Source organism: Macaca fascicularis, chromosome 4, assembly GCF_037993035.2.
Source record: "Macaca fascicularis isolate 582-1 chromosome 4, T2T-MFA8v1.1".
Classification (NCBI taxonomy): domain Eukaryota; kingdom Metazoa; phylum Chordata; class Mammalia; order Primates; family Cercopithecidae; genus Macaca; species Macaca fascicularis.
The window spans coordinates 137,560,140-137,587,403 of NC_088378.1; the positions used below are offsets into that span (position 1 = coordinate 137,560,140).

Here is a 27,264-nt window from a genome sequence, read left to right on the forward strand (position 1 = left end):
AAGAGGGGAGGACTAGAGAGGCGTCTAGGCACTCCGCTGAGGCGTCTGGGCACTCCGGGGTGTGATCACCCACAGCGCAGGGGCCTCATCACTTCTTCTTGGTAGGCCCTGAGGACTGTTGAACCAGTCCTCGAAATGGGCCTGGCTGCGGTTGGAGCCTTGTCCCCTCTCCCACTTCCTGGAAGGCCTCACCAGCCCTTAGTCAGATCCTGTCTTTGTGGTGGGGTGGGCAGGAGACTTTGAGGATGGTGCCTCCAAGCCTCTGCTCAGCCCTGGGCCGGACGTGATGTCTGCTTGTGAATTGGGTGGCCACTGTCTCATGTTCCTCCAACTTCCGTCCTTTTACACATAAGCTTTTGCCTACCTGCCAATACCTTCACAGCTGTCAGGGACAAAAATACCCTAAAAGTTATCCCCTCGCACCCCACACCTTAGCCACTTCAGGGACTACCCTTTCCAGGGGCATCTGCATTTAAGAGAGACGGGAGAGGAAGATGGCAGTGCTTAATCCAAAGGAGGGCTCTACTCTACTCATGGATTCTCAGGCATTTTCAGGAGCCAGATATATTGCGGAGGGGGGGGAGGGGGGGCGCGGCATGTAGCTCCTCACTAAGCACAGGTCCTGAGCAGGCGGAGGGGAGGTGGGAGCATGTCAGGAGTTGAGCTGCTTTCTGGGCCTCAGTGGCCTTGCGTAGGCCGCTCCTCCTACCCCCCCTCCTCCCTCCTCCCCCGACCTGCGTCTGGGCGGCTTCATTCCGTTGGAGGCGTGACGTCTCTGGGAGGGAGCGCCTTGCACAGCGGCAGGCAGCCCGAGGTAGGTGAGAGAGCGAGCGAGCAAATGAGTGAGCCCGGGACTGAGCAGTGTGCTATCCAGAAGGGTCAGAGGGCCGGGCTCAGGCCCAGAAGGGCTCTGCAGCCCCCACCCACTTCCTGAGGGGTCCACAGTCCAGCGCCAGGATGTGCGGCCACACCCATACCCGCCCTGCCGCAGGGGGACAGCTGGCAGCAAAAGATGGGAGCAGAACCCACAGACTCCTGAACTGAATAATTACAGCCAATAGATGTGTCCTCTCTCCTAGACAAGTGTGGAGCCGGCAGCCTCTAATTACCACCCACCCCAAGATATCTGCCCACCCCACTGTCCTCCTCTGCTCGGCCTAGAACCCAGCTTTCCAGTGGGCAGGCTGCACTGGCAGCCTGGGCAGCTGGGCCTGCTGGCTGCTGGCTCGAAGGTTATCTCACTTCTGCTGAGTGGCGGCCGCCTTTGCCTCCTGAAGAAGGCATGCGGGGAGCCGGCATCGGAGCTCTGGCCCCTCACTGGGGCTGCAGAAGGGCTGCTGGCTGTCTTGGCGGCCTAACAGGGCTTGCACTGGTGGGCAATGGGCCTGGAGCAGTGGACACCAGCTCTCTGTCACTCCCACTCAGCCTGATGGCTCCTGGAAAGAACGGAGAGGGCTCATTTCCTTAAGTGTCATCTCTGCCCTAATTAGCGGGGGATTCTAAAAAATTAAGTTCGAGGGTTTGCTGCCTTTGGTCCTTGTAGAGTGCAGGCTGCTTTTTCTGGGTCCTGTGAGCCGTCTATGTCTGTCCTCTCTCTGTGTACTATCTCTGGCCTCCCTCTCCCTACTGCCTCCCAGACGAACCTTCACAACCAGTTCCTTCTCCCTGCCTGCCCTGGGGGCTTCTGCCTCAGTTTCCACTTCTCCCCTCCACCTGGCTTGCCTTGCCTGAGCCTGCTCCTGGAAGGGAGGCATGTCAATGGAACTTGCTTAGAAGAGATGTAGTCTGCCAGCCAGCAGCCAGCCCACCCCACCTCCTCACCTGCAGGCCTGAGAGACTGTTCCAGTCTGTCCATGTTTCTCTTGGCTCCCTGGAAAAACGAGCACAAGGATAGTAAAAATCACCCCTTAAATTAAAGCTGATGACTCCCGTCGAAATGTTTTATTATTAACCTCACCATTTAGCAATCTCGTGGCAGCAGTGAGGCATAAATATATGTGTACACACGTATATTAAATAAATTGGGGAATGTAGTGCATAATGACATTATCTGGACCCCATTCAATTAAGGTAGATATTATCTGTGGTAATTGGGAAATGCCAGCCCATGCCATTTGGGGCCGAGCCACGCTGACAGGCAGGCCGTGGTGTCTAGTTAAGGCTCTCAGTTCTCCCAAGAAGGCACTCTCTGCCCATTGGCTGTGGTGACAGTGAGTCCCAGGAGAGCTCGGGCAGCTGCTCTCCCTGGGCTGGGCCACCAGCATGGGAATCAGGAGGTCTGGGTTCCACCCAGTCCTTCACACTCGGCCCTCCCAGCCAACCCTCTGTTCCTTAGGGTGACACAGGCTAGCCCTTGGATCTGTTTCCTGGTTGGGGGCATGACTTCTAGTAAAAACTCTGTCATTGCCACAGGGTTATTTTTAGGTTTAAATGTAGAAATAAATATTGGAGACTCGACCTGATTCCTGAGCTTGCGGAGGGTGATTGCTTCTCAGGTGCCACTCACTGCCCCTTTTCAGTGCCTGACCTCGGTGCAGCTGAGGGATGGAAGTCTCCCCACCAACCACAGTTATGTTCTTGCAGTGCAGTTTGGATGTTGATTGGGCTAAGCCAGTGACCCCAGCTTTCCAGGGCAGTGCTGGGTTGTTGAGGGGACAGGAAGAGGGAGGAGAGAGGAAGAAGCAGTATTAGTGGCAAAGCTCACAATAGTAACAGCTGCAAACAAAGACACTTGCCCACTTGGGTCTTATGCTGGAAAACTGGAGACGGTGGCGTGCAGGGATGGGGAGGAGGGGCCTGGGGGTCTGTATGGTTGGGGCCTACTGGGTGGAGGAGATCCAGGCAAGCATGAGCCTGGTGGCTGGTCCCCTGGCTCTGGGAGAGGAGGAAGGTCAGGGTGGGGCATTGTCTAGGCTGAGCAGGGGGACCCAAGGGCTGATGAGATGTGCTTGCCTTGTCGGGGGGACTTGCTGCTGTGAGCTGCTGTGGCCTTTCCAGGTGGCTGTCCTTCTAGGTCTCAGGTTTCTCTGGTGATGAGTCCCTGCCTGTGCTGTGCTCAAACCCTTCCGTGGCCCCTCATTTCCTGTCCACACTGTGGTCCATAAGGCACCTGTTGATCTTGTGTTCCGGACCCTCTCTGACATCGCATCAACCCTCTCCCCACTGCTCCCTGGTCATGTTGGCCTCCTTGCTCATCCTTGAACATCAGGTGCCCGGCCTGTGCCCACCTCAGGGCCTTTGCACTTGCTGTTCTTTCTCTTTGGAATCCTCTTCTCCCAGATGTTCACATGGCTCATGCCTTTACTGCTTTTACTCTAGGATCAAATGCCATCTCCTCAGAGAAGCCTTCCCTGATTTTTCTTTTCTAAAAATAATCTTCTGGGTCATTCATTCCCTGTCCCCTTACCTGCCTTATTTTTTGTCATATCCCCTGATCTCCTGAAGTTCCAGCTGTCTATGTGTTCATGTATTTATTGTCTGTCCTGTGCCCACCCACTTTGGGACGTGCGCTCCACGGGGCAGGCATTTGTGTCTGTTTCACTCCCAGTGTTTCCCCGGTGCCCACCCAGAGCAGGGCCTGGCGCATAGTGGGTGCTCAGAGCACCTTTGAATGTCACCCTGAGGGACTGAATGGCTGTGGCAGAGGGGACTGTCTTCTGTGCTTGAGCACACAACAGAGTTGTGAGAATTCAGTGCTAGGTCCGAGTGCCACTCTGGACTGGGCACACTGCTGCAGATCCCCTGTCCTGGGCTCTGCTCTGGGCAGGGACCTGGCTTTGCCTGGTCACTTACTGAGCCTTTCCTGTGTTCTGAATCTTGGACTGGGCATGGGGGACATAGAGATGAGGGCAGTGCTGTCCATGCAGGCCTTTAATGTGCTCCCAGCCTCGTCATTGTTAACACAAGAGAGGTTCTGTGTTGTGTCATTAACTGCGGAGGAAGGAGATAACAAGAATTGTAATAATCAGGTCAGGCTTCCTGGAGGAGGAAGGATCTCAGCTGCTTCTTGAAGGGAGAGCTTCACAGAGAGGAGCCTGGAGGGAATCATAGGGAGAATGCAGGGGCAATGTATTGAAAGTTTTCTGCGCCAAGTTTCCACTGGCATTAGGCAAAAGAATTACTCCCTCCTTCCTCCCTCCCTGCTCTCCTCTGGGGCATTCCACCCCATGCCCATCACAGAGACAGTCGCCTCTGAATCAGGGCCATGCTGTTTTGGCAGAACAGGGAGGGGACAGCTTGTGGAGTGGGGTCTGGGGTTTCTGGCATCAGGCTGGTGAGCTGGAGCAGCTCAGCGGGGAGGGAAAGGGAAGAGGATTGGGGCTAGACCCCCACTGTGCCCTTCTTGCTCTTAGCTCTTAGCACGTGGCTGTGGCCATTCTGGCTGACTGCCTGGGAGCAGGGCTTCTCTTTAGGCAGAATAAAGCCTCAGCTGGCCTTGGGTGGGTTGAAGGTTCCAAGATGCCTTCTCATAGCTCAATCAGTCCTTAGTTTCCCTGCCTGAAACTATGCCTCACATTCCACTATTAGAATCATTCCTGTGGGTTAAAGAATTGCTTATGGAAGGGGCCTTAAACACAGAAATAGATTACTTGAACGAGAGGCCCAGGAATCATTTGGTTCACATCACATCATTCATGCACTTCCACGAAGCCTGCTGGGGATGCCAGGCTGTGTGCAGGGCTGGGCTGCAGAGGTCAGCACAAAGAGGGCTGTGCTGCTAGGATTTGAAGCACTAACTGGTTATCCCCCTACCCTATGGCCTGGGAGTCATACAGTGTGGCTGGCAGGGGTGGCACAGTTCTGACAGTTCTGACGACCGATTCCTGTCCTGTCCTACAAACCACACCTCTGCCCAGCCAGTGGGGGCCCAGAGGAATGGCAGAGGGGTCACAGAGGTGAGGGGAGGGGAGAGACCTCCAGTTCTCCCTCATTTCCCCTTTGGGACAGTGGCCCTGCCATCCCCCTGCTGGGAGATGCGGTATGTGGGCGATGAGGCATCTAAACAGTTCGGGAATTGAAACCAGACTCCACACAGCCATTCACAATTCTCAGCACTCCTGAGCACCTGGGCTGGGTGGGCCCTGCAGAGGCAAAGGTGAATGGAGATGAAGGAAGTGCGGGTGGGAACACAGAGAAGGTTGGGAGCTGAGAGGAACGTGGGAGGGAGCTCTTGGCCTGGCTCTTTTTGCTGAACCCCAAGGGGCTTGGGCCTGAGTCCCCAAGCCCCTTTCCTATGGGAGCTGACCCTCAGAGGGCCAAGAGCAGGAGCCAGGGGCTCTGGCAATGACCCTGACCCTGGGGAGCAAAGGACAAGGTTGTTCCCTCTATTTGCCCTTTATTCTGGTGTTTGGGTTTTATTCTGTTTTCTTAATTTTGGAAGAATAAAAGGAAACTCAGTGAAAAATAATTGGGGGTTTGGTAAATCACAGCAGTTCTCTTCGGATCTGGTTGTTGTTTTGTGGTTTGTGGTTCTTTCTGGCTTGGGCCCTGGATGCAGGGGGAAGGATTGAAGTTGGAAAAGCACGAAGGTCCTGCTTGTTAATATTATACTAAGAAGTGGGCTGGGCAAAGTGACTGACACCTGTATTCCCAGTACTTTGGGAGACTGAGGCTGGAGGATCGCTTGAGCTCAGGAGTTCGAGACCAGCCTGGGCAAGCAACATAGTGAGATGTCATCTCTACAAAAAAAAAAAAAAAAAAAAAAAGAAAAAATTACCAGGGCATGGTGGTGCATTCCTGTAGTCCCAGCTACTCAGGAGGCTGAGGTGGGAGGATCGCTTGAGCCTGAGAGGTCGAGGCTGCAGTGAGCCATGTTTGCACCACTACACTCCAGCCTAGGCAACAGAGTGAGACCCTGTCTCAAAAAAAAAATGGGGGCGGGGACTTAGAAGTGGCCACAAGGCAGGTTCCTGGAGTCCCTGCACAAAAGCCCTAGATATCAGAGAGGTCCCAGCTGGGATGTGTGGGGACTCCCCCCATCCCCCTTACTCTGACTGTTAGTGGGGGAAAGGGATAGCCTGCAGCTGTCCCCAACCAGCCCCCCTCACATCCCCATTCACTGGAAAGAATGTTCTGGAAAACACTGTTGGCCTGAGAGTTATTGCTGTGTGGAGGTGACCCAGTCACTCTCATCCCTGCCTCTCAGGGCTCTCATTCCTCCATGCCTGGCTCTGTGGTCCCCTGGAGCCAAGGAACCTAGCGGAGCCAGAGAAGAGGAGAGAGACTGGGAGAGGGTGGTGGGGAAGGGAGAGGGAAAGGAAAGGGGAAAGAGGCAGGTCTGGGGGTGGGGCCCACACTGGCTTGGACTCACAGTCATCCCTGCAATTTTACCTGGGGAAGGATGCCCCTAATTGACCCAGGCTTGAGCTCTCCTGGCTATTTTGGAATTGGCTGGGGAGTGTCTGAAAACTGGGCAAAGGACTTTAAAGAAGGACCCCTTCTATGTGCCCCCAGCTCCCGCCTCTGCAGAAGGAAGCAGGCCCTGCCGGGGAAGGGAGCATCCGCTGGCCCCCACCCCAACCCACCCCACCACACCCAGCCTCTGCTCTCAGTGGCTTCTTTCACTCATGGGGTATTTTTACTTTTCCCTTGTTCCTGTTACATGATCAAAGGAGGGAGGGGAAGCTAAAAGAGGCAGTGGCTTGCCCAGTTCTCTGGAGAAGCTCATAAAAGGCAGGCCTGGTGGGACTGAGGGGTGGACAGGGACCTGTGGGCAGGGGCTGGGACCCAGTCCTGTGGGAGGGAGGTCTCGCAGGGGATCTGACCAGCCTGGGGCTCCAGGCTCTTGATTCTAGTCTGCGGGTGTTTGCCTTTCTCCTCTTGGAGGCCTCCTTCCCCCATGGCGTCTGCCCTTCCCCGTGTGTGTATGTATGTGTGTGTGTGTGTGTGTACGTGTGTGCGCGTGTGCGCACGTACTGCTCAGCCCAGACGTGCTCTGGCCTCAAGGAGAAGCCTGTGTGAGCCCTCACGAAGGATCTGGAAGCCTGAGCAGGGCCTGACTGTCAAAAGCTGCTGTGTACTGGTCTCCCAGCCTGAATCTGCCCTGCTGTAGCCCCGGCACACAGCCTGTCATGATGCCAAAAATCCCTCCGTTTGAAATTCATGGAAACCGATCATAAACTCACAGGACGTTAGAACTGGCAAGGCCTGAGAGATCCTCTGGGCCAGCACAGAGGAGCAGTCAGGGGCACAGGCAGCTTGCACAAGCTCTGTGCCCCTGGCTAGATGTCGCTTAAGCACTTGGTGCCTTGCCTTCCTCATCTGTGAGATAGGGATAAAAATACCATGTAGCTCATAGGGATGTGGGGATTACATGAGAAAATGTAGGTAAAGCACTTAGAACAGTGCTTGGCACATGGCAGTGGTTATCATTTGCTGTGATTTCTCCACAGGACACCGTCGGCATTTGGACAGGATGGTGTTTAACTGTGCAGGCTCTCCCACCCACAGCTGGCCAGTTAGCATCTGTGCCCCCTGCCTGCACACAGGCTAGTAGCTGACTCCCCTCCATCAATGCAGCAACTGAAAATATGTCAGCAGAGACAGTATGGCCCCCAGATTGGATTCTACTCCAACGCACCCATTTTACAGATTTTCCTGAGAGCTAGCAGGGATGCTATCTAGCTTATCTCTAGCTACTGCAGCAGGACCATAAGATTCATCTGTAGCTCTTCTGGTTTCTCTCTTCTGAATTACCTGGTACTGGCATTAGCAACTCATACCCCACCTCCTTTCACTCTCCATAGCCATCTAGGACAGACATCTGGTAAACTCATTCACAGGAAGGCATGAGTGATGATGAAAGCTCCATACAGGTGCAGCTCCCTACTTTGTATTTTAATGGCTCCTAAGCCTTCCCCAAAGCACTGGCCTTGGCCCCCAGTCCTAGGTCCCCAGCTCCTGGCTCCAGGGGAGAGGGTGGTATTGTGAAACTTTCTTCAGCTTTGCTGGGGCTTCCCAGTGTGGCTGATGCGGCTTCCAGTCCTGGATGCATCTTGGTTCACTGTGTGACTCTGGGAGAATTATGTGATACCTCTGGGCTACCGGTTCAACTGCAGCATGGGGCCAGGGAGAATTAGTAGCCATATTCTTGGTTTCTGAGGAGATAATGTGAAGGGAGCATTTTGAGGAAGGGGTGAAATGTGAAATGAGGGTCTAGAAGGCTGGAGAAGCTCAAGAGCTGAGGCTGGACTCTGGGGGCACTGCAGCTTCCTTCCCTCCCCTTGGCCCAGAACTGGAGCAGTCAGGGCCTCTGCAGGGGGAATGACAGGTGGGGCAGGGATGACCCTGAGACCACTGCTTGGTCTTGATGGAGGGACCACATCTCTGGGGAAGCCTCTCAATCCCAACACAAGCTCCTCTTCCAACTGCTTGGGAAAACTGAGGCACAGAATGGACAAGTGACTTGCTGGTTTTCATTTGACAAACCCCTGGGGAAGGGGGCCTTGGATTTGGCCCCCAGCCAAGCCCTGACTCAGCTTCCATCTCTTCTCCCTGTGGCCTCCAAAGTGGTGGGGAGGGAGGTTGCTGGCTTTGAATGGGGAGGCTGGGGTGAGGGAAGGATCCTCCAGGGGAAATTAGCCCAAATTAGCAGTGAGAATGAGGAAGGGCTGGTGTTCTCTCCTCTACCCTTGCAGATAAATATTTAATCACAACAACAATAATAATGATGATGATCTTAATAATGTGCAGTAGCTCAGGCCGTAACCCGAGCCCCGCTCTCAGAGGGAGGAAGTGGGGTGGGGAGAAAGAGCAGTGGAGAAATGGAGAGATGAAGAAAGTCAGGAGAGGGAGGGAGGGAGGACATGCAAGCTGAGTGGAGGCCTGCTCCTCATGCAGGGGCTGCTGGCTTTCCCCTGCCCTGCCTGGGGTAGCTGTGTAGCTGGGGTGGAGGCAGGAGAGTGCAGGGTTCACCTTGCGCTCCCTGATTCAAGATGAAAATCCAGAACCGCCACAGCCTCAGCTCCTCCCTGGTCTTCCCTTGGCCCAGCCTACACCACTACATTCCAGGATGATTTCTTGAGGGGGCCTTATTTGCGTTCCTGGGTCTCTGAGTCCCTGAAGAGCCAAAGTGTCTTGGGTTCCAGAGCTGAGAGCAGGGAAGCTGGGCTGCAGTAGGCATTGTCCAAGCTTTATCTGAGCTTGTAATTAAACTGCACACTCCCTGTGTGACTCAGGCAAAATGCTCTCCTGCTCTGGACCTCAGTTTCCTCATCTTTGTAATGAGATTGGGCCCATAGGACCTGTTTCTTGCTCTCCTTCATGTGGGTGTGTTGAGGAAGGCCCCTCTTCCTCCCAAGCCAGTTCGAGGCTGTTCCTGGGGACTGTGCTCTCTGATGCCCGGGCTACTGATGGCAGTGGGTACAGGCCTTAGGAAGCTTCAAACATGACCTAATTTCTGCCCTACACTCTCCCATTTAAGCCAGAGTTGAGCAACGGCGGAGAGGAAACCAAGTACAGGAGATTTATGGAGTCTTTGGCGATAACCTCTAGCATCTCCTTCTCTCAGGCTCCTGATGAGAGATGAGACTAGCTAATGTCTTCTTTGGGCTTCTGTTTGATACTCTGTCTCTCTTTTCCCCTTCTAAGGTTGGTAGGAGGAGAGGATTGGAGCTGTTTTCTCCTTGATGCCAAGATACGCCAAGCTAGGAGCACTCTGCCCTTTCCACAGTCATCCACCGAGAACAGGCCTGCAGGACGGGACAAGGATCAGAGCCTTCCTGCAACCCCGGCCACTGTCTGCTGTCTGTGGGCCTGGACCGTGTGGGCAACTGCGCTTGGCCCGAGTGACAAGGAGGTGGGAGAGGGTAGCAGCATGGGCTATGCGGTTGGCTGCCCTCAGTCCTCCTGCTGCTGAAGCTGCCCTGCCCATGCCCACCCAGGCCGTGGGGCCAGGGGCCTGCCAGGGCTAGGAGTGGGCCTGCCATTCATGGGTCTCTAGGGATTTCCGAGATGCCTGGGAAGAGAGGCTTGGGCTGGTGGTGGGCCCGGCTGCCCCTTTGCCTGCTGCTCAGCCTTTACGGTCCCTGGATGCCTTCCTCCCTGGGGAAGCCCAAAGGCCACCCTCACATGAATTCCATCCGCATAGATGGGGACATCACACTGGGAGGCCTGTTCCCGGTGCATGGCCGGGGCTCAGAGGGCAAGGCCTGTGGAGAACTTAAGAAGGAAAAGGGCATCCACCGACTGGAGGCCATGCTCTTCGCCCTGGATCGCATTAACAATGACCCGGACCTGCTGCCCAACATCACGCTGGGCGCCCGCATTCTGGACACCTGCTCCAGGGACACCCATGCCCTCGAGCAGTCACTGACCTTTGTGCAGGCGCTCATCGAGAAGGATGGCACGGAGGTCCGCTGTGGCAGTGGTGGCCCACCCATCATCACCAAGCCTGAACGCGTGGTGGGTGTCATCGGTGCTTCAGGGAGCTCGGTCTCCATCATGGTGGCCAACATCCTTCGCCTCTTCAAGGTCAGTGCCTTGGTTAGTCCCCTGAGGTGCTCTTCCCCCAGCGGTCTCTGCCCGCCACACGCCAGGGTGCCAGGCCTGGCCGACCAGCCCCTTTTTCCTCCTCTTTTCCTCACTCCAAGGGACAGTTTTTTCCTCAGAGCAGTATCTGAGAATTTGGGGCAGCTCTTCCTGGTTTCAGTATGTTGTCTTGTGGTCTTAGCATAGGCACAGCAGAGTGAAAGGCATCGGGACTCAGCCTTGTGGTGCTGACCGAGGTGCTGAAACAGCACCTGCCGCTGGAGGCTTGGTGAGCAACTCCACTCCTCTCCAGGGAATTCTGCACCAGGAGGGAAAAGGATGTTCTGGAGAACGACAGAAGGGAGGAGGAGATAGGTAGACAGACAGATAAAAAGATAGGCAGGTGGATAGACAGAAAGGCAGACAGATAAGAAGTATGGAAATATGAATGCTGGAGATTGCCAGGGAGAAAAAGCAAGATTTTTGTTTTGACATTGTTTTCATATAATTGCAATTCCCAAGAAAGATATGTTTTTCTTCTGGATAGTTGAGGAAGCCCCCTGTGGCCCTCCTGTCCCACCCGATATTATGGTTGGAGAATGTGTCCTCATTTTTTAGATGGGGTGTGGGGCTGCTGAGCCTGCAGAGAATGCAGATGAGGACGGGAAAACTGAGGCCTGAGAGAGTAGGCGGTCTCTGTTTCTGGTGCCCTGGGCCCTGAACCAAGCTTCCCTCTGTGATTTCCTTCCTTCTGCCCTTCTTCCCTGCACACCTTTCTCCCTTTCCTTCTGGAATCCCTCCCAGCCCCCTCCTTGCCGCCTCCTTTCCTCTCTTCCTGGGGCAAGAGCTGCTGATTTGCAATTCAATTGGAGCCAAGTGCTTCGCTAAGCTGCTAAAACAACTGAAAGCTACCGGGTAGAGAGAAAAACATTACAAGCATTTTACCAATAATTATGTGCCCGTTTCTCTCTTGGAGCCTGCCTTGTTTGCTCTGTGTGTGTGTGTGCGTGTGTGTGTTTGTGCATGTTTGTGTGTGTGGGGAGTGGAGGAGAGAATGGGGAGAGGGAAGAGGAAGGGACACAGTGGAAGCTGCTTGGTCCCTCCCTCACCCTGGTGTCAGATTGTTGGCCTCTGGAGTTGACCTTTGTCTCCCTAAAGTCTCCAGGGCTAGGAAGTAGACTGAGAGAGGCTGTTTTGCACCAGGCACGGTGGGGAGAGCTGAAGCTGGACCACTCTCACCAGAACTCTTTCTGGAAGCCATTGGCCCACTTCCCATGATGCATCAGGATTTGGGGGCATGTCTGGGGGCCCGGGTAGAAGTGGAGATGAAGGGAGAGGACGGTCCCAGTGTTGGGGTGGGGGTGAGGAAGCTTGTGGGTGGCAAAGGAGGAGGCCAGAGTTGTGCTGCCACATGTCTGGGTGGGGCAGGACTTTTGCCGTTGGCTGCTCTGGGGCTGAAGAACACGTGTGCCCCTAACTGTGTATGCAGCCATGTCTCTGGTATGCTCTGTGGGCCTCAAATATAAGGCTTTTCCTGGAGTATTGGTTTTACTTGATGAGTTGGATGAAAACACAATTTTAATTTTAAAACAAATGGATGCATTATGAAGACAGCAAAATTTGTACATGGTTTTATTTTCTTTTTATGATCAGTGGTTGAACATGGATGTACGTAGTTTGAAGATGAAGCAGGAAGCTTGAAAGCATTTCTGCCCTCACGATAGGCAGCTGGAACAATCCCTGGGGGCTGTGTTGGTCTGATAATCTTTCAGAGTTCTTTGGCAGGATGGTTTGGGAATGGTAGCCTGGTTCAGTCCTCCCACCGCACCCAGTTTTGCAGTGGGGACTGGACACAAGAGGAGAGGAGGAGCTGGCTAGGCTGTCCCAGGCCAGGGCCTAGTGATGGCTCAGGCCACATGAGTCATCACTTCAGCCCGCCTGGCCCTGGCCTAGGAGCTGAGGCAGTCTGGGCCATCCAGCAGAGGGGACAAGCCCTTGGACTCCTCCTTGTCAGCCTGGCAGGGTGGGGCACAGATCCCCAGCCTCCAGGAAGGTCACCCCACAACTGAGGCTGCTGTATTCTCTTTATCTGAGCTTGTAATTAAACTCCTTTAGTGACTCTGGGTCTTTTAGAAAGATGGTAAAACAGCCTGGTCCGGCCCTTGAACCTGTGACATTGGTGAGGATCCCTTCCCTTGTTTTTCAGAGCGGAGTGAGTGCCTACTTTACAGGGAGGCAGAGAGGCCAAAGGAGCTGAGAGTGCCCCGTCACTTGGTACATGGTGAAGGCTCAAGGAATGGTCACTCAGAGTTGGGTCTTAAGGTGTGTTCTTGAGAACATAGATATTTTGAGATGAGACGCTCAGTGCCCCAGACAGGGGATTGGGCTGCAGCTGCTATGCTAACCTCTCCCAGGATGGGGAAGGGCCAGGGTGGGGTGAGGGGCCTGGGGTGAAGAGCCTTACCATCCTGGGGGTTCATAGTGTCCCCTGTCTGGCCACAGAGGAGCGTGGTGCAGTCTCAGTTTGGTTTGTGCCTCCTCAGAACACAGGATGGAGTGGTTGGGGCAGGGGTCAGGAGCCCCCCAGGCTGCACAGAGAGCAAGGCAGGACCGGGAGGTAGAGACCTGGGGAGTGGAGAAGAAAGCAGGACAGGGGGGCAGAGCTGGACAAGGAAAGGGAGGGGCAGCAGGGGGGAAGCCAGCCGGCTGTGGCCTGCATTCCCTCGGTCCCTTTTAACGGCCTTAATGTTCCAGGCTGGCGACAAGAGGCCTCCTCAATAATTAAACTGATAGAAACAAGAGGCTGGGTGAGAAACTTAAAAGCCATTTACAGAAGCAAAAAGATTGAACTTTGGGGAGGGAGGTTGGGAACAGGAGCCTCAGGAAAGAGAGGGTGAGGGAGGGATGCCTTGGGGGAGGGGACCTGCGCCCACCACCAGGTGTCCATGTCAAAGGGCACCACTGCAGCCCCTGTCCTGCTCCCCTGATGATGGGTTAATGTGGCCTGCTGGGAACTTGGCACCAGAGGCTGTGATGACAGCTTTCCTTCCTGCAAGAGGTGGACTTCCAGTGCTTGGTTCAGAGGGGGTGATTTCCTGCATGGAGAATGCGAATGGGGTGCAGTCAGGGTCAGGATGTGAGCAAAACTCACAAGCCTTAGAGCTGGAAGGGGCCAACCTCTTGCTCTACAGATATGGAGGCTGAACCCTGATAAAATGACAGGGCAGGGCTCAAAGCCAGGTCCCCTCTCCCAGGCCTGACTCCTGGGAGACTGCCTGCTCAAATTAGCTGAGTCAGAAGTGGGACTTGAACAGGTCTCTGTTGGGGACCAGAAGGCCTGACTCTGGGAATTCATAGGTCTGACAGCTTCTATCCCTAACTTCCCTGCTCCCACCCCTTCCTTCATTTGCAATTTGTCCCATTCTTTCAGGACAGGGGTGCTGATGGGTGTGAAGAATACCTTTGGGTGGGCCCCCAAGCCCAGTAGTTGTAGCTTGTACAATGCACTGTTGGGGGCCCAGCCCAGGTTCAGGCCTGGGTTTGAATCCCTGATCCACTAGTTACCTCACCTCCACTTACCATGTCAGTTATTTACACCATAGTGTGAATGAGCCCATAAGACCTTTTCGTGGCTGGCGTGGTGGCTCACACGTGTAATCCTAGTACATTGGGAGGCTGAGGAGGGTGAATCATCTGAGGTCAGGAGTTTGAGACCAGCCTGGAAACATGGTGAAACCCCGTCTCTACTCAAAATACAAAAATTAGCCAGGTGTGGTGGCATGCGCCTGTAATCCCAGCTACTCGGGAGGCTGAGGCAGGAGAATCACTTGAGCCTGGGAGGTGGAGGTTGCAGTGAGCCGAGATCGTGCCGCTGCACTCCAGCCTGGGTCACAGAGTGAGACTCCGTCACAAAAAAAAAAAAAAATCCTTTTCCTGAGAAGTCATTGTTGGGGGGAGGAGGAGCAGACTGGAGACACCCCCGGAGGGAAGCAGTTTCCAAGTTCTGTACCTGTAAGAGCTCAGAGGGATCCAGAAATCATTTCTTTGAGTCTTTTATTCATTTTGCAGTGGAAAAGCTAAGGCTTGGAGAAGGGGGCGCTGCACAGCATGGGGGTAAGCATTTGGACTCTGGAGCCAGGCAGCCTGAGGCCTGACTACCCTGGCAAACTGCTTAACCCTTCTCTGCCTTGGTTTCCTCATTTGTAAAATAGGGATGATAATGGTACCAGCCTCATAGGACAGCATGGGGATGAAGAATTAAGGTCCAGCTAGGTGTGGCGGCTCATGCCTGTAATTCCAGCACTTTGGGAGGCTAAGGTGGGCAGATCACCTGAGGTCAGGAGTTCGAGACCAGCCTGGCCAACATGGTGAAATCCTGTGTCTACTAAAAATACAATAATTAGCTGGGCGTGATGGCAGTTACCTGTAGTCCCAGCTACTTGGGAGGCTGAGGCAGATGAATCGCTTGAACACGGGAGGCAGAGGTTGTAGTCAGTGAGATTGCACCATTGCATTCCAGCCTGGGTGACAAGAGCGAAACTCAGTTTCAAAAAAAAAAAAAAAGAGTTAAGGTCCAAGAAGGCCTAGCATGGTGCCTGGCACACAGTCAGCCCACAGGAAATGTCACAGCACAGCTTGTAGCTGGGCCTGAAGTCAGCATGAGGGACTCCGCTGATGCGGAAGAGGATGGAGTGGGCAGGCAGCGCCAGACGGTGACCTTTAAGGCTGATCCCGGAGAGTTTTCCACCATCTGCTGGGCCTCTGTGTCTTCCTGCCGCGAGCGCAGCACTCAGTGTTGAGACTGAGCAGACAACTTCGGGTCATGAGAATTTCTCGCTATCACGAAATGGGGCGTGGGGAGGGGGAGCAGAGGTGGCCTCTGCGTGCCACCCCCAGCCTGGCGGTGTGAGTTCCCTAGTCCCATGTCGGGCTGCACGTGCCCTCTAGGCTCTTGGCTGCTCTTGAGCCGGGACTATGGGTGTGGCCCCGGGGGAACACTGGCTTAGATCTCACAGGATGTTCTGTCGAGGACGTGGCTTCGTGTCTTTGGGTGTTTTCACTACACAACCAGGAGGAACTCTAGAGAGAGCCCACCCACCCTACTGCAGCCTGCCCATCTTGACCAGGCCAAGGAACCTGGAGGCAGTTTTGACCACCGTGTTTCTGTTTGTCAGCTCACCCTGCAGGCTGCACTTTCAGAACTTGTCCTGGACATGACAACTCCTCATGGCCTCCACCCCCATAGTCTCTTACCCAGCCCATTACAGAAGCCCGGTCTTTCCTCTCCCTGCCTCCAAATGGCCTCTCCACAGCCAAACCTTCACTCAGCAGCCAGAGATCTTTCTAAAACCCAGAAGGAATCCACTCAACCCTCTGCTTAAACCTTTTATTGGCTTCCTGTTGCTCTTCGATTAAAATGTGAACTCCTTTCCTGTCTGAGAGGCCCTGTGCTACCTGATGCCCCGATGTCCCTTTGTCTCTCCGGGCACTGCCCACACCAGTCATACTGTTTTCTTTATGCTCCTTGAAGACACCATGTTATTTTCCAACCGCAGGGCCTTTACACCTGCTTGCCTCACTGTCTGGAGTCTTCTCCTCCCATTCTTTGAAGCCGGATCTTTCTCATTCGGCCTTGAGCTTAAATGGCTTATCTTCAGAGAAGCTCCCCGGCCCCTGGCTATTCTGTCTCTTTCCCTGTTCTTTTCCTTGATGGCAGTCATCACAGTCGTGGTCATGAACACATTTGTTTTCCTTTTTGCTATTGGCGTCCCCTCTAGCCCAGGGGTTAGCAAACGATAGACCAGGAGCCAAACCTGGCCCGATTTTGTACAGTTCATGAGCTAAAAAAGGTCTTTATGTTTTAAAGGGTTGAAAAACAAAATAAAAAGAAAAATAATGTCATGATACAGGAAAATTATGTGAAAGTCACATTTCTGTGTCCATAAATAAAGCTTTAATGGGAACACAGTCATGCCGATTCGCTTATGTCTTGTCTGTGGCTGCTGTCAAGCTACAAGCACAGAACTGACTAGAGGAGACAGAGACAGAGCTGGGCCCTGCTAGGCTCTACGCCTCACCTATAGAACTCCCAGCTGATGCGGGCCCATGGCGGCCCTCAGGAAACCCTCACCAAATGGACTCATGGTGGGATGAGGAACGGGAAGGAGACCTCAGCAGCTCTCATGTCTGCAGCAACAGCTGGGCTGAAGTCTTGGGAGCTGAAGTCTTGGGAGCTCCCTGCGAGCTCCTGGCTGTGGGGATGGGTGTGGCTGGACCTACCTTACCAGTGGTAGTGGTAAGTGGCACTACCAAGCCAGTGCCCTCTAGTGCCCACTACTGGTGGCATCCAGGGTCAGCTGGATGTGTTTCTTTCCCCCCAAAACACCTTCTCCAGGTCCCCACTGACTCAGGGAATTTTTCACCTGAAGCTTTGCTGCTTGTTAAAGGGGATCACCATGTACCATTTTAGGCGGTCATTAGAGATTTGTCCCAACAGAACTGTAAATGTTGGGGGGGTGGGGGATGAAAGAGGGACCCTCTCTAAGAGGTGACTGAGGTGAAATAATTAGAACATTTACATAGCACTTACCCTGTGCCAGGCTGGTCCTAACCCTCACAGCAACCCCAGGGGCAGGTACACAGTTGTTATCCCTGTTTTGCAGAACTGAGAACTAAGGCACAGAGAAGCTAAGCAACTTGCCAAAGGTCACACAGCTAGTAAGTGGTAGAGCCCGGATTTGAGCCCAGGCCATCTGAACCTGAATCTACCTTTTTCCACCACTCTGCTCTCCTCCTTCTTGACCACCAGCTAGGGGTGAGTTTGAGACCTGACCTGATGCTTACTTACTGCATGGCCTCTACAAGCCTCAGTTTACTCGCCTGTGAAATGGATGTGATGATACCCAGTTGGTAGAAGCGATAATGTGCCCAAAGCCCTCAGGAGGTGCTCAGGGGAGGCTGGGGATACAGAATAGAATTTGATAGACGCTGGAGTGCTCATGCGGTGCTGGGGAAGGAGAGAAAGGGTTGTCTGAAGTAGGTCTCGCTGAGGGTGACTGTCAGGGGCAGTTCTCCTGAGGGGAGGGCAGAGAAGCCCCCTGCTGAGATAGTCTGTCTTTCCCCCAAACCCCTACTGTGGTGAGAGCCTGGGAAGGGGAACCTCCAGACCAGAGCCAGACCCAAGCCTGAATAGAGAGGCAAAGGGACGTGGAAGGAGGGGAACCCTGGCATTGGGCAGCCCCAGCAGCCCTAAGGGGAGGCTCAGAGCCCCCCTGGCTACTGGCAGTCAATCATCTGTGTGCCCTTGGGCAGGCCCTTCCCTGTGGAGTGGGGCCAGTGGTGTAGAAGTTGCTTTGCTCTAGCGGCTCTAAGCCTAGCGGCTTGTCACAATCACGGGGGAGTTCAGGGAGCATTAGATTCCTGGATCCCCAGTGGGCCGATGAGACTGGGAGTCCAGGGTCTTTGTTTGGACACTTAGTAGCCTCAGTTGGCCACTGACCCAGATGCCTCAAGTCCTTGGTTTTCTTCTCCAGGGAGTGCCCCACCCACCCTGCAGTCCTCTCAAGCCTGCTTCCTCCAAGGGGCACCCTGAGGTCTGGGAGGGTTTGGAGTGGAGGCAGGTAGGATGTCAGCTTTAGCATGCGGTGACTGGATGGGCAAACAGGCTCATTCCTGCAGAGTTAAAAGGCAAGTGTGGAGGCCTTTGGGGGCCTCTGGGAAGACCTCCTAGAGAGGCTTTGGAGGCAGGCCCCATAGGCTCCTGGAGCCCAGGTAGGAGCTGATGGGGCCTCTGGATGTGATGTGTGGCATTATGGAAGGGCTGAGGTGGGGGCTGAGTCTGGCGGGGGGTCCTCAAGTTCATGACTGCTGGCTCTGGCTTCTTCTCTCCCATCTGGAACTCAGTTTGTCCATCTGTAAAGAGTCATGCATGTATTTGTTCATTTACTGAACCTACTGGCCATCTCCTCCATGCCCGGCTCTTCTAGAGCAGCGGTCCATCTCAGCTGCACATTGGAATCACTTGGGGGAGTTTAGAAAAGCCTCATACTCTGGCCCATCTCAGGAATTCAGATTTAACTGAGATTGGGCCTGGGCTGCCCGAGTGATGACAGCTGCGTTCCAGGTGCATTCGAAGTGAACTTGATCACGCAGGAAGCACACGGGTGAGCCCTGCCCTGGTGGGCTTCCACACTGGAGGGAGAAGGCAGGCAGTGAGAAGACAAAGCATGTAGTGCGCATCGTCAGGGGAGCAGTGCCCTGCAGAATCACAAAGCAAGGAGTGGCTGGAGAGCCGCACGGGAGGGGATGTCAGTCTAGACAGGGTTGGTGGGGAGGCCTTGTTGCAGAGCGTACTTTTGTACAGAACCTGAATGGAGTGGAGGGGCCGTCCTGTGGCTGTGAGGAAGAGTGTTCTAGGCAGAGCAGTAACACGTGCAGAGACCCTGGGGGCAGGCCTCTGCTTGGCTGTTGATCTGAGCGGGGAGCTTGAGATGCAGGTCTGAGACAGTCCGGGGATCAGGGAGAAGGCCTTCAAACCCCTCCTCATCCTTCTTGCTGCAGAGGGTGTCGTGGGAGGACAAGTCACCAGGTCTCTTGGGACCCCTGTTTCCTCACCTATAAAGTGAGCAGATGGTCCCTGAGCAGCCCTTGTGAAGCCACAGAGGTGAGAGCCCCCTGTGAGAGGCTCATTCTTCCCCTGGGCTCCCACCCTGATGGCTTTTGCCCACTTGGGCCTTCCTGGGCCTCGTCAGACCCTAACCCATTACTCCCCCTAGCCTCCAGCCTGAGGATGGACAGAGTTGGGTGCTGGAGACCAGAGAGAGGAAGGGCCAGCCAGATGGGGATCCCCGAGGGGCAGTAATGTGGTGGCTGCCGCGTGGACCCTGGGGCCAGCTGGCCTGGGTTCATACCCTTGCTCTGCCATTTGTTGCCTGGGAGAGCCTCTCTGTGCCCCCCATTTCCTTGTGTGTAAAATGGGGATGCCTGCAGCACCCACTTAACAGGCGCTGTGAGGATGAAATGCGTGCACAGCGAGGCCCAGGGCAATGCCTGGTGCGTAGACCATGGAGTGTGGAACAGAGCACCGGCTCTGGAGGCTGCATGTGGTAGGTGGTGCAGATCCCGGCCCCAAAAGTCTGACCCTCCTGAATCTCACTCATCTCAGCTGGGAAATGGACAGAATCACGTGCACCTTTCTGGGTGCGGGTGAAAATCACAGTGGGAGCTGGTAGTCTGGCGGGCTTACACAGGGCCCGGTCATGTTTGTCCTCATCTCCTGCCAAAGGAGCATCCAAGGGGGCTTTGAGGGGTATGGCCTGAGTCGTGAAGGGTGGGGGGCATGGTGATGGGAAAGGGCACATCACCGCATTGATCCACCGATGACTCTGGTAGGTGTGCCAGAGCCTCCTTGCATGGGGACTTATTGACCTGGGGTTCTCTGGCCCTTCATACTGTTGGGTGGCCCTGCTGCGGGCGCTGGGGTGATCTCTGGCTCTCTATGCAAGGCAGGGTTGAAGGTCTTCCCTTGCCAGTGAAGCCACCTGTGGCCCAGGTCCTGCTTTCGGGGCCTGCCTCTGCTGCCGACTCGCTGTGTGACCTTGGGTAACGTGGCTGCCCTCTCTGTAAATGAGAGCACAGGATTAGGCAGGCTCTGAGGTGACCCACTCCTCCTCACCCGGTCATGCTCTGTGCTTTCCACGGCCTGCCTCCTGCCCTGCTCGGGCCATGTCCTCCTGGAATGCCGTTCTTGCTGCCTTGTGGGCAGTTAGACTGACTCGAATCCAGCAGGACTTAACTGACCTTCCCAGGGCATGTGGGGGCTCTTGCGGGAATCATGTCTCTCCCCACAGTTCCTGAGCACCTTGAGGGCAGGATTGGGCTGAACCGCTCTTGGTCATCCCCTCAATTTCCAGTGCCTGGCCCGGAGACAGACAGACAGACAAACCGGGGAAGCCGCCAGCCCGAGGCCTGGGTGTGGAACTGAGGGACAGGATGGTGCCCACAGCAAGGGTGGACCCCCATGAGTCTGCAGGGTTAGCCCCGCCCTCCCCCCCGCCGCAAGGAACTGTGTGCCTTCATTTTTCTCCCAACCTACTAAACTAGCATTTTTATGACCCAGACATGTTGGAAATGAAAGGAAGGCAAATTCTGCTTTATATTCCAATTGACCTTTATGCTTGCCAGTCGCTCGAGGCCTGGGCTGGGGGCAGTGAGGAGAGGCAGGGCCGGCCTTGATGCTTGGTTCCATGTGGAGAGTGGTGGCCCACAGCGCTATTGCGGGTAGGGGAGCCGGAACACAGTTTTGCCCCCTCTTTCCCTGTCTGTCTGTCCTCAGCTCCCTGCCTCCTTCTGTCTGACTGTGGCTTTCTGTTCCCCTCTCACGTGTTCCACCCCATCTCTTTCTTCCCCCTGGTGCCTGTTGGACTCCCTTGTTGTCCCACACCACCCACACACACAGACAGTGTTGGGCTCCCTCTCTGTTTGGGTGGTGTGGGACAACCTCAGCCTTGGTGGCCTGTGGTTAAGGGCTGGAGGCAGAACGGCTGTCAAGCCCACCTGTTCCTTGTGGGACACATCCCAGCCTCTTGCCTACTTGGCTGCCCACCTGCTTGCCCGCCTGCCTCATACCTTGATTACAGCTTCGGGCATCTCAGTACTGAGCACTTCCTGGTGGGCACCCATCCCACCCAGACCCCTCCCTCCGACTCAGGGTGCCCCTCAATCCCACACAAGTCTTGGCACTGCTCAGGGCCCTGCTCTCCTTGCCTGTGGGGGTGAGGAGGGCTGGCTCTGCAGACTTCCCAGGGATGTCGGGAGACCTGGCCGGGTGCAGAGCTTCAAAAGGGAAACTACAACCTGGGTTCAAGCCTCGGCACTGCCACCTGGCTCTATGGCCTTGGCAGACCACTCACCCTCGCGGAACCCAAAGTCCAGATCTGTAAAATGGGTAGAGTGGCTGCATTAGCTGGAACAGCAAAAAGTGACTAGCTCAATGCCTAGCACATTGTAGGCACTGAGGAAACAGGAGCTGTTGTAAAGTGGGCCTGCATGTGAGGAGGAGGCTGGATTCTCCTTCCTGTCCCTCCTCTCATTCCTTTATTCCTGGACCTCAGTTGTCTCCAGGCCTCAGTTTCTCCCTGGGGTCTGCTGAGAGGTGGTGCCCCAGGAGGAGGGATGCTCTGCTCAGCCCTGGCCCTGGCCCAGCACAGGTGCCCTGAGCGGGGATCCGCCTCGAAGGCGCTGCCTGGTCCTGGTCTCCAGCCAGCTACAGGGCGGAAGAGGGATTGAAAAGTCATCAGAGTTGAAATCTCCTGGAGAGGGAGCTCTGGCTGGGCAAAGCGGGGCCCTAATGGGAGCGGACAGAGGTAACACTTGCCTCATTCTCTGTCCCTGGGGCTGTGGCTGAGGGGAGGATGGGCAGCATCAACCTCTGTCAGGGCCCTGTAGAGAGGGTGGTGTTTATTATGTTCAGTGCAGTCTCCTCCCTCCGACCCAGCTCAGGCTCTGGAAGCTGGCAGGGAGTCCAGTGAGGTCCCCACAGCAGAGCAGCTGGAAGAGAACAACCCTTAATCCCAGGGAATGAATTCCAGCTGGGAGACCGTAGCCAGGGAAGGAGTCTGAGGCTTAGGACTGGGGGGCGATGTGTGAGGGTGAGTGGTTTCCGGGGTCAGGTCTGTTCTGAGAGGAGACTTCAGCAGGAAGTGAAGTGTGCGCAGCTCTCACCATGCTGCCTTTCACTTTATTGAAAATGAGTGGCATGTTCAATGTGGGTCTGTCATGAAGGGCTTTCTCTCTTTTACCAAGGTGTACATATATCTTAATAAATGATTTTAAACATATGGAAAATTATAGAGGATAATATAATGGATTACCCTGTACCCAAGACCTGGCCCACATACTGATATCTTCCAGTAACAGTTTCAAAACTGTTTAAGAAAGAAAACTTTGCAGGCTGGGTGCGGTGGCTCATGCCTGTAATCCCAGCACTTTGGGAGGCAAAGGTGGGTGGATCATGAGGTCAGGAGATGGAGACCATCCTGGCTAACACAGTGAAACCCTGTCTCTACTGAAAATACAAAAAAATCTGGCCAGATGTGGTGGCACGTGCCTGTAGTCCCAGCTACTCAGGAGGCTGAGGCAGGAAAATCACTTGGACCCAGGAGGTGGAGGTTGCAGTGAGCTGAGATTGCACCAATGCGGTCCAGCCTGGGTGACAGAGTGAGACTCCATCTATACATAAATAAATAAATAAATAAATAAATAAGAAAAAAACTTTGCAAATATGATTGAAGGCCCCTGCATACACCTCCTTGCCCTCTCCCTTCTCTTCCTCCTTGGAGGCAACCACTGCCCCCATCCTGGAGATATCTTTAAATCTCTTAATTCCTGTGCACTTAAAAAATGCAGGCGGGGCACAGTGGTTCACACCTGTAATCCCAGCACTTTGGGAGACCGAGGTGGATGGATGACTTGAGGTCAAGAGTTGGAGACCAGCCTGACCAACATGGTGAAACCCTGTCTCTACTAAAACTACGAAAATTAGGCAGGTATGATGGTGCACGCCTATAATCCCAGCTAGTTGGGAGACTGAGGCAGGAGAATCACTTGAGCCCAGGAGGTGGAGGTTGCAGTGAGCTGAGATCACACCATTTGCACTACAGCCTGAGTGACAGAGTAAGAATCTGTCTCAAAACAAAACAAAACAAAAATATATATACATATCCCCACACATAATATTTAGTTTTATTTTGCGCGTTTTCTTTTTTTTTTTTGAGACGGAGTCTGGCTCTGTCGCCCAGGCTGGAGTGCAGTGGCCGGATCTCAGCTCACTGCAAGCTCCGCCTCCCGGGTTTTTTACGTCATTCTCCTGCCTCAGCCTCCCGAGTAGCTGGGACTACAGGCGCCCGCCATGTCACCCGGCTAGTTTTTTGTATTTTTTTTAGTAGAGACAGGATTTCAACGTGTTAGCCAGGATGGTCTCGATCTCCTGACCTCGTGATCCGCCCATCTCGGCCTCCCAAAGTGCTGGGATTACAGGCTTGAGCCACCGCGCCCGGCCGCGTGTTTTCTTTTTTTTAAGAGACAAGGTCTCCTCCCTCTGTCACCCGGACTGGAGTGCAGTGGTGTGATCATGGCTCGCTGCAGCCTCGACCTCCTGGGTTCAAGTGACCCTCCTCCTGCTCGCCTCTGGAGTAGCTAGGACTATGGGCACGAACTACCACAATCTGGCTAAGTTTTAAACTTTTTTGAAGGGACAGGGTCTCGAACTCTCGGCTTCTAGTGATCCTCCCTCCTCAGCCTCCCAAAATGCTGGGATTACAGGCGTGAGCCACTGTACCTGGCTTATCTTTTGTGTTTCATGCATGATAAAAACAGGATCATGTTGCACATGTTCCACTTGCTTTTTTGGCTCAGTGCCACGTGGCTCTGTGGTTGCTGTGCTCATTTTCTTTGCTGTGTAATGTTCCACGGTATGACCATGCCCCTGTCCAGTTACTTGTCCATCCTCTGGTTGTGGGCACCCAAGTGATTCCACAGTGATCTTTCTGTTTCTACAACATCCTTGCCGACGTGTCTGTACGCTCTGGGGGAGCTCCTGGCGGCACATGCCCAGGTGTGGCATTGCAGGCCCGGGGGGAATTGGGGGAGCTCCTGGCGGCACATGCCCAGGTGTGGCATTGCAGGCCCAGGGGGGAATTGGGGGAGCTCCTGGCGGCACGTGCCCAGCTGTGGCATTGCAGGCCCGGGGGGAATTGGGGGAGCTCCTGGCGGCACGTGCCCAGCTGTGGCATTGCAGGCCCGGGGGGAATTAGGGGAGCTCCTGGTGGCGCATGCCCAGGTGTGGCATTGCAGGCCCGGGGGGAATAAGCCTGCAGTCTTTCTCAGTGCTGCCCCGTTGCTCTCTACATTCTGCGCAGGGAATGGTTTCCAGTCCTGCCTCCCTGTTGGAATCCCCCAGGGCCTGTTAAACACAGGTTTTCACAAGGTGCCAGGGTCTATTAATATAAAATGGGGGGTGGGGAAGTCAGGGAAGGCTTCCTGTAAGAGGAGAATGAATGCTGAGACTCAGTGGTCAGGACACAGTGAGCTAGGTTGAGGGGTGCTGGCTGGCAGAGAGGTCATTCCAGGAGGAGGGAACAGCCAGGACAAAGGCCTGGAGGCCCGGAGAGAGGGCGTGATGTGCTTGTGTTTGGAGGTTGGCTGTTCTGCTCCTGGGAGGCTGCTGGGGCTGAGGGGGTGATGTGGCAGGAGCTGGGGACATGACAAAGGTGTCTTCTTGCCCGAAGTGGTAGCTCCTGACAGCCAGGTCTCTGGTTGCAGCTGGAAGGAGGTTTATGAGAAGCCTGAAGTGCGAGGAGATGTTAAGTGCCTTATAAGTACTTTGATTATTTTAAATTCCTTAAGTGGTTTTCTAAGATGGTCCTAAGTATCCCAGGGACACAGACATAAAATCAATTAGGAAAGTGCAACAAACCCAACAGGGGAAAAGAAGGGGAAGCCAGGAGCCCTCTTACCTGCCTTCTCTCCCTCCCTCACCCCCACAGGACCTGGCCAGGACTCCCTCCCTCACGCCCCAGGCCCTGTGCTGAGGTCTCGTGGAGGGAAAGAGTGTGCATGCTGGGGAGGGGTGCCTGAGTGTCTCCTTAAAAGATGGGTTTCTCTCCTGAATGAGCTTTTATTCAGTGGCCTTGGAGAAGACTGGGTTCCCCAGGCCTGGCTTCCTCAACCCCACAGATGCAAAATCTTTGGGCATTCTTTTAAGTTACGGTATTACTGTTTGAATGTATCATACATTCCCATGGTTCAGTCTTCAAGGTATCAAGAGACACGCTCCCACCCCAGCCTGGCCCTAGAGGCAGCCATTATTCCCTGTGCACACTTCCAAAGAACCTCAGGCCTGCACACAGGCTGGGCTGCGTGTTGCACGCTTGCAGAGGCTGGGTTCTTTGGAGATCCTCACCACCGACCTAGCATAGGAAGGGGATTAAATGCATATATATGGCCCCGCGTTCTGCCACCTCTATGCCCCCCAAAGCTGCAGTGCCTGCTGGGTGACCTTGCAGCATTCCCAGGGACACGCTTCGTCAGTGTGTAAGGACCTTTTTCTTTGTGTGGCTGCGTAGTGCCCCTGTTTCTGGTCTCCACATAATGGACATTAGGTGGTTTCCAATCTAGGCTCTGACAGAGCTGCTGTGGAAGTCTTTGCATGGGCGACTTTGCACGTCTTTGCAGGACAGACTCCTCCCCACAGAGGGCTGGATCAAAGGGCAGATGTGTTGGCAATTTCCCTTGATGTGGCCACCTTGCCCTCCTGCCAGAGAGGGGCAGGACTGGTCCAGTGGTGCCCTGTGGCTGGGCCTCCACCTCTGCAGGACATGCCCAGAAGGAGGCCCTGTGGCCGATCCCGACCTGGCCTCATGTAGCAGGTCAGGGATTCGTCACCTCTTTCCCTCCCCCCCTCCCTCCCTCCCTCCCCCCTCCCCCCTCCCTCCCTCCCTCCCCCTCCCTCCCCCCTCCCTCCCTCCCTCCCTTCCTTCCTTCCTTCCTTCCTTCCTTCCTTCCTTCCTTCCTTCCTTCCTTCCTTCCTTCCTTCCTTCCTTCCTTCCTTCCTTCCTTCCTTCTGTCTTTCTTTCTAAAGAACTTTTCTTATCTTTTTCTTTTTGACAGAGTCTCGCTTTGTCACCCAGGCTGGAGTGCAGTGATGCGATCTCAGCTTACTGCAACCTTCGCCTTCTGGTTTCAAGCAATCCTCCTGCCTCAGCCTCCTGAGTAGCTGGGATTATAGGCGCCTGCCACCACGCCTGGCTAATTTTTGTATTTTTAGTACAGACCAGGTTTCGCCATGTTGCCCAGGCTGGTGTTGAACTCCTGACCTCAGGTGATCCACCAGCCTTGGCCTCCTAAAGTGCTGGGATTACAAGCGTGAGCCACTGGGCCTGGCCTCATCACCTGTTTCTTTTGTGGATCTCCACAGAATCTAGAGGGATGAATCACACGTTTCTATTTGTTTTAACAGAGAGATGTCAATATAGGAAAACAAATCTCAGTTCCTAAAAGAAGCGAGGCAGAGAACCTACTGGAAGTTAGCAGCAAGTACCTGATTCAACCATGACCATTTTAATCTTCATGAGAGATTAAGTTAGTGGGGTTGGTTCCAGTTTGTACAGTTGTATTCATTAGGTAAATGTTTACTGAAGATCTGCGACAGGCCCTCAATTTTGCTGTTGAACAAGGAGGTGGGTTTTTCCTTTGCTTTTATTTGCTTTCCAGTTCAATTAAAAAATGCATATTTTATGTGAACCTTGGGAATTAGCATGTGAGGATGGCCCACGGTTTTCAGGACTTTCAGATGCCTGCTGTAGGTGGCTTCTGGGCATTTCTTAGAGACTGCAATGGGACAGAGGGCCTGGTGGAGAACGGTAATAGGGAACTCAGGGATAAATCCCAATAGTTCACAATTTACAGCTTTCACAGTCACTTCTTGATCATTCCACACAAGAGTCCTACAATGCGATCAGGACAGCTTACAGATGAGGAAACTGAGGCCCAGAGAAGTTAATGTGTGGGGGGCCACCTCAGCCAGTTAGAATCAGAGCCGGACTTCGAATCAGGGTCCCAGGCCCCCAGCACAGTGCCCTGCCCCTGCACACACCTGAAAGTCATGAGTGTGTCCTCCTAGTCCAGCAGCTCTTAGTGTAGGAGCCTATGGGTGCTTTGCAGGCTGGAATCAGGTCAGCCCTTGCTCTATCCCATTAAGCACGGAACAGGCAGCCATGGGTCCCTCTGTGAGTGGGACTT

General features: G+C 54.4%; 1 protein-coding gene across 11 annotated transcripts in view; it reads left to right on the top strand.

The window, feature by feature from the left end:
• Positions 1-27,264, top strand: part of GRM4 (glutamate metabotropic receptor 4) — a 127,137-nt gene that overhangs the window by 2,515 nt on the left and 97,358 nt on the right. For all 11 annotated transcript variants that reach the window (XM_065544139.1, XM_074038353.1, XM_015448844.3 and 8 more), the window contains exon 2: positions 9,589-10,470. In XM_065544139.1, the coding sequence (XP_065400211.1) occupies positions 9,952-10,470 (519 nt within the window). In that variant the 5' untranslated portion in view covers positions 9,589-9,951. The remainder of the gene's footprint in view (positions 1-9,588; positions 10,471-27,264) is intronic.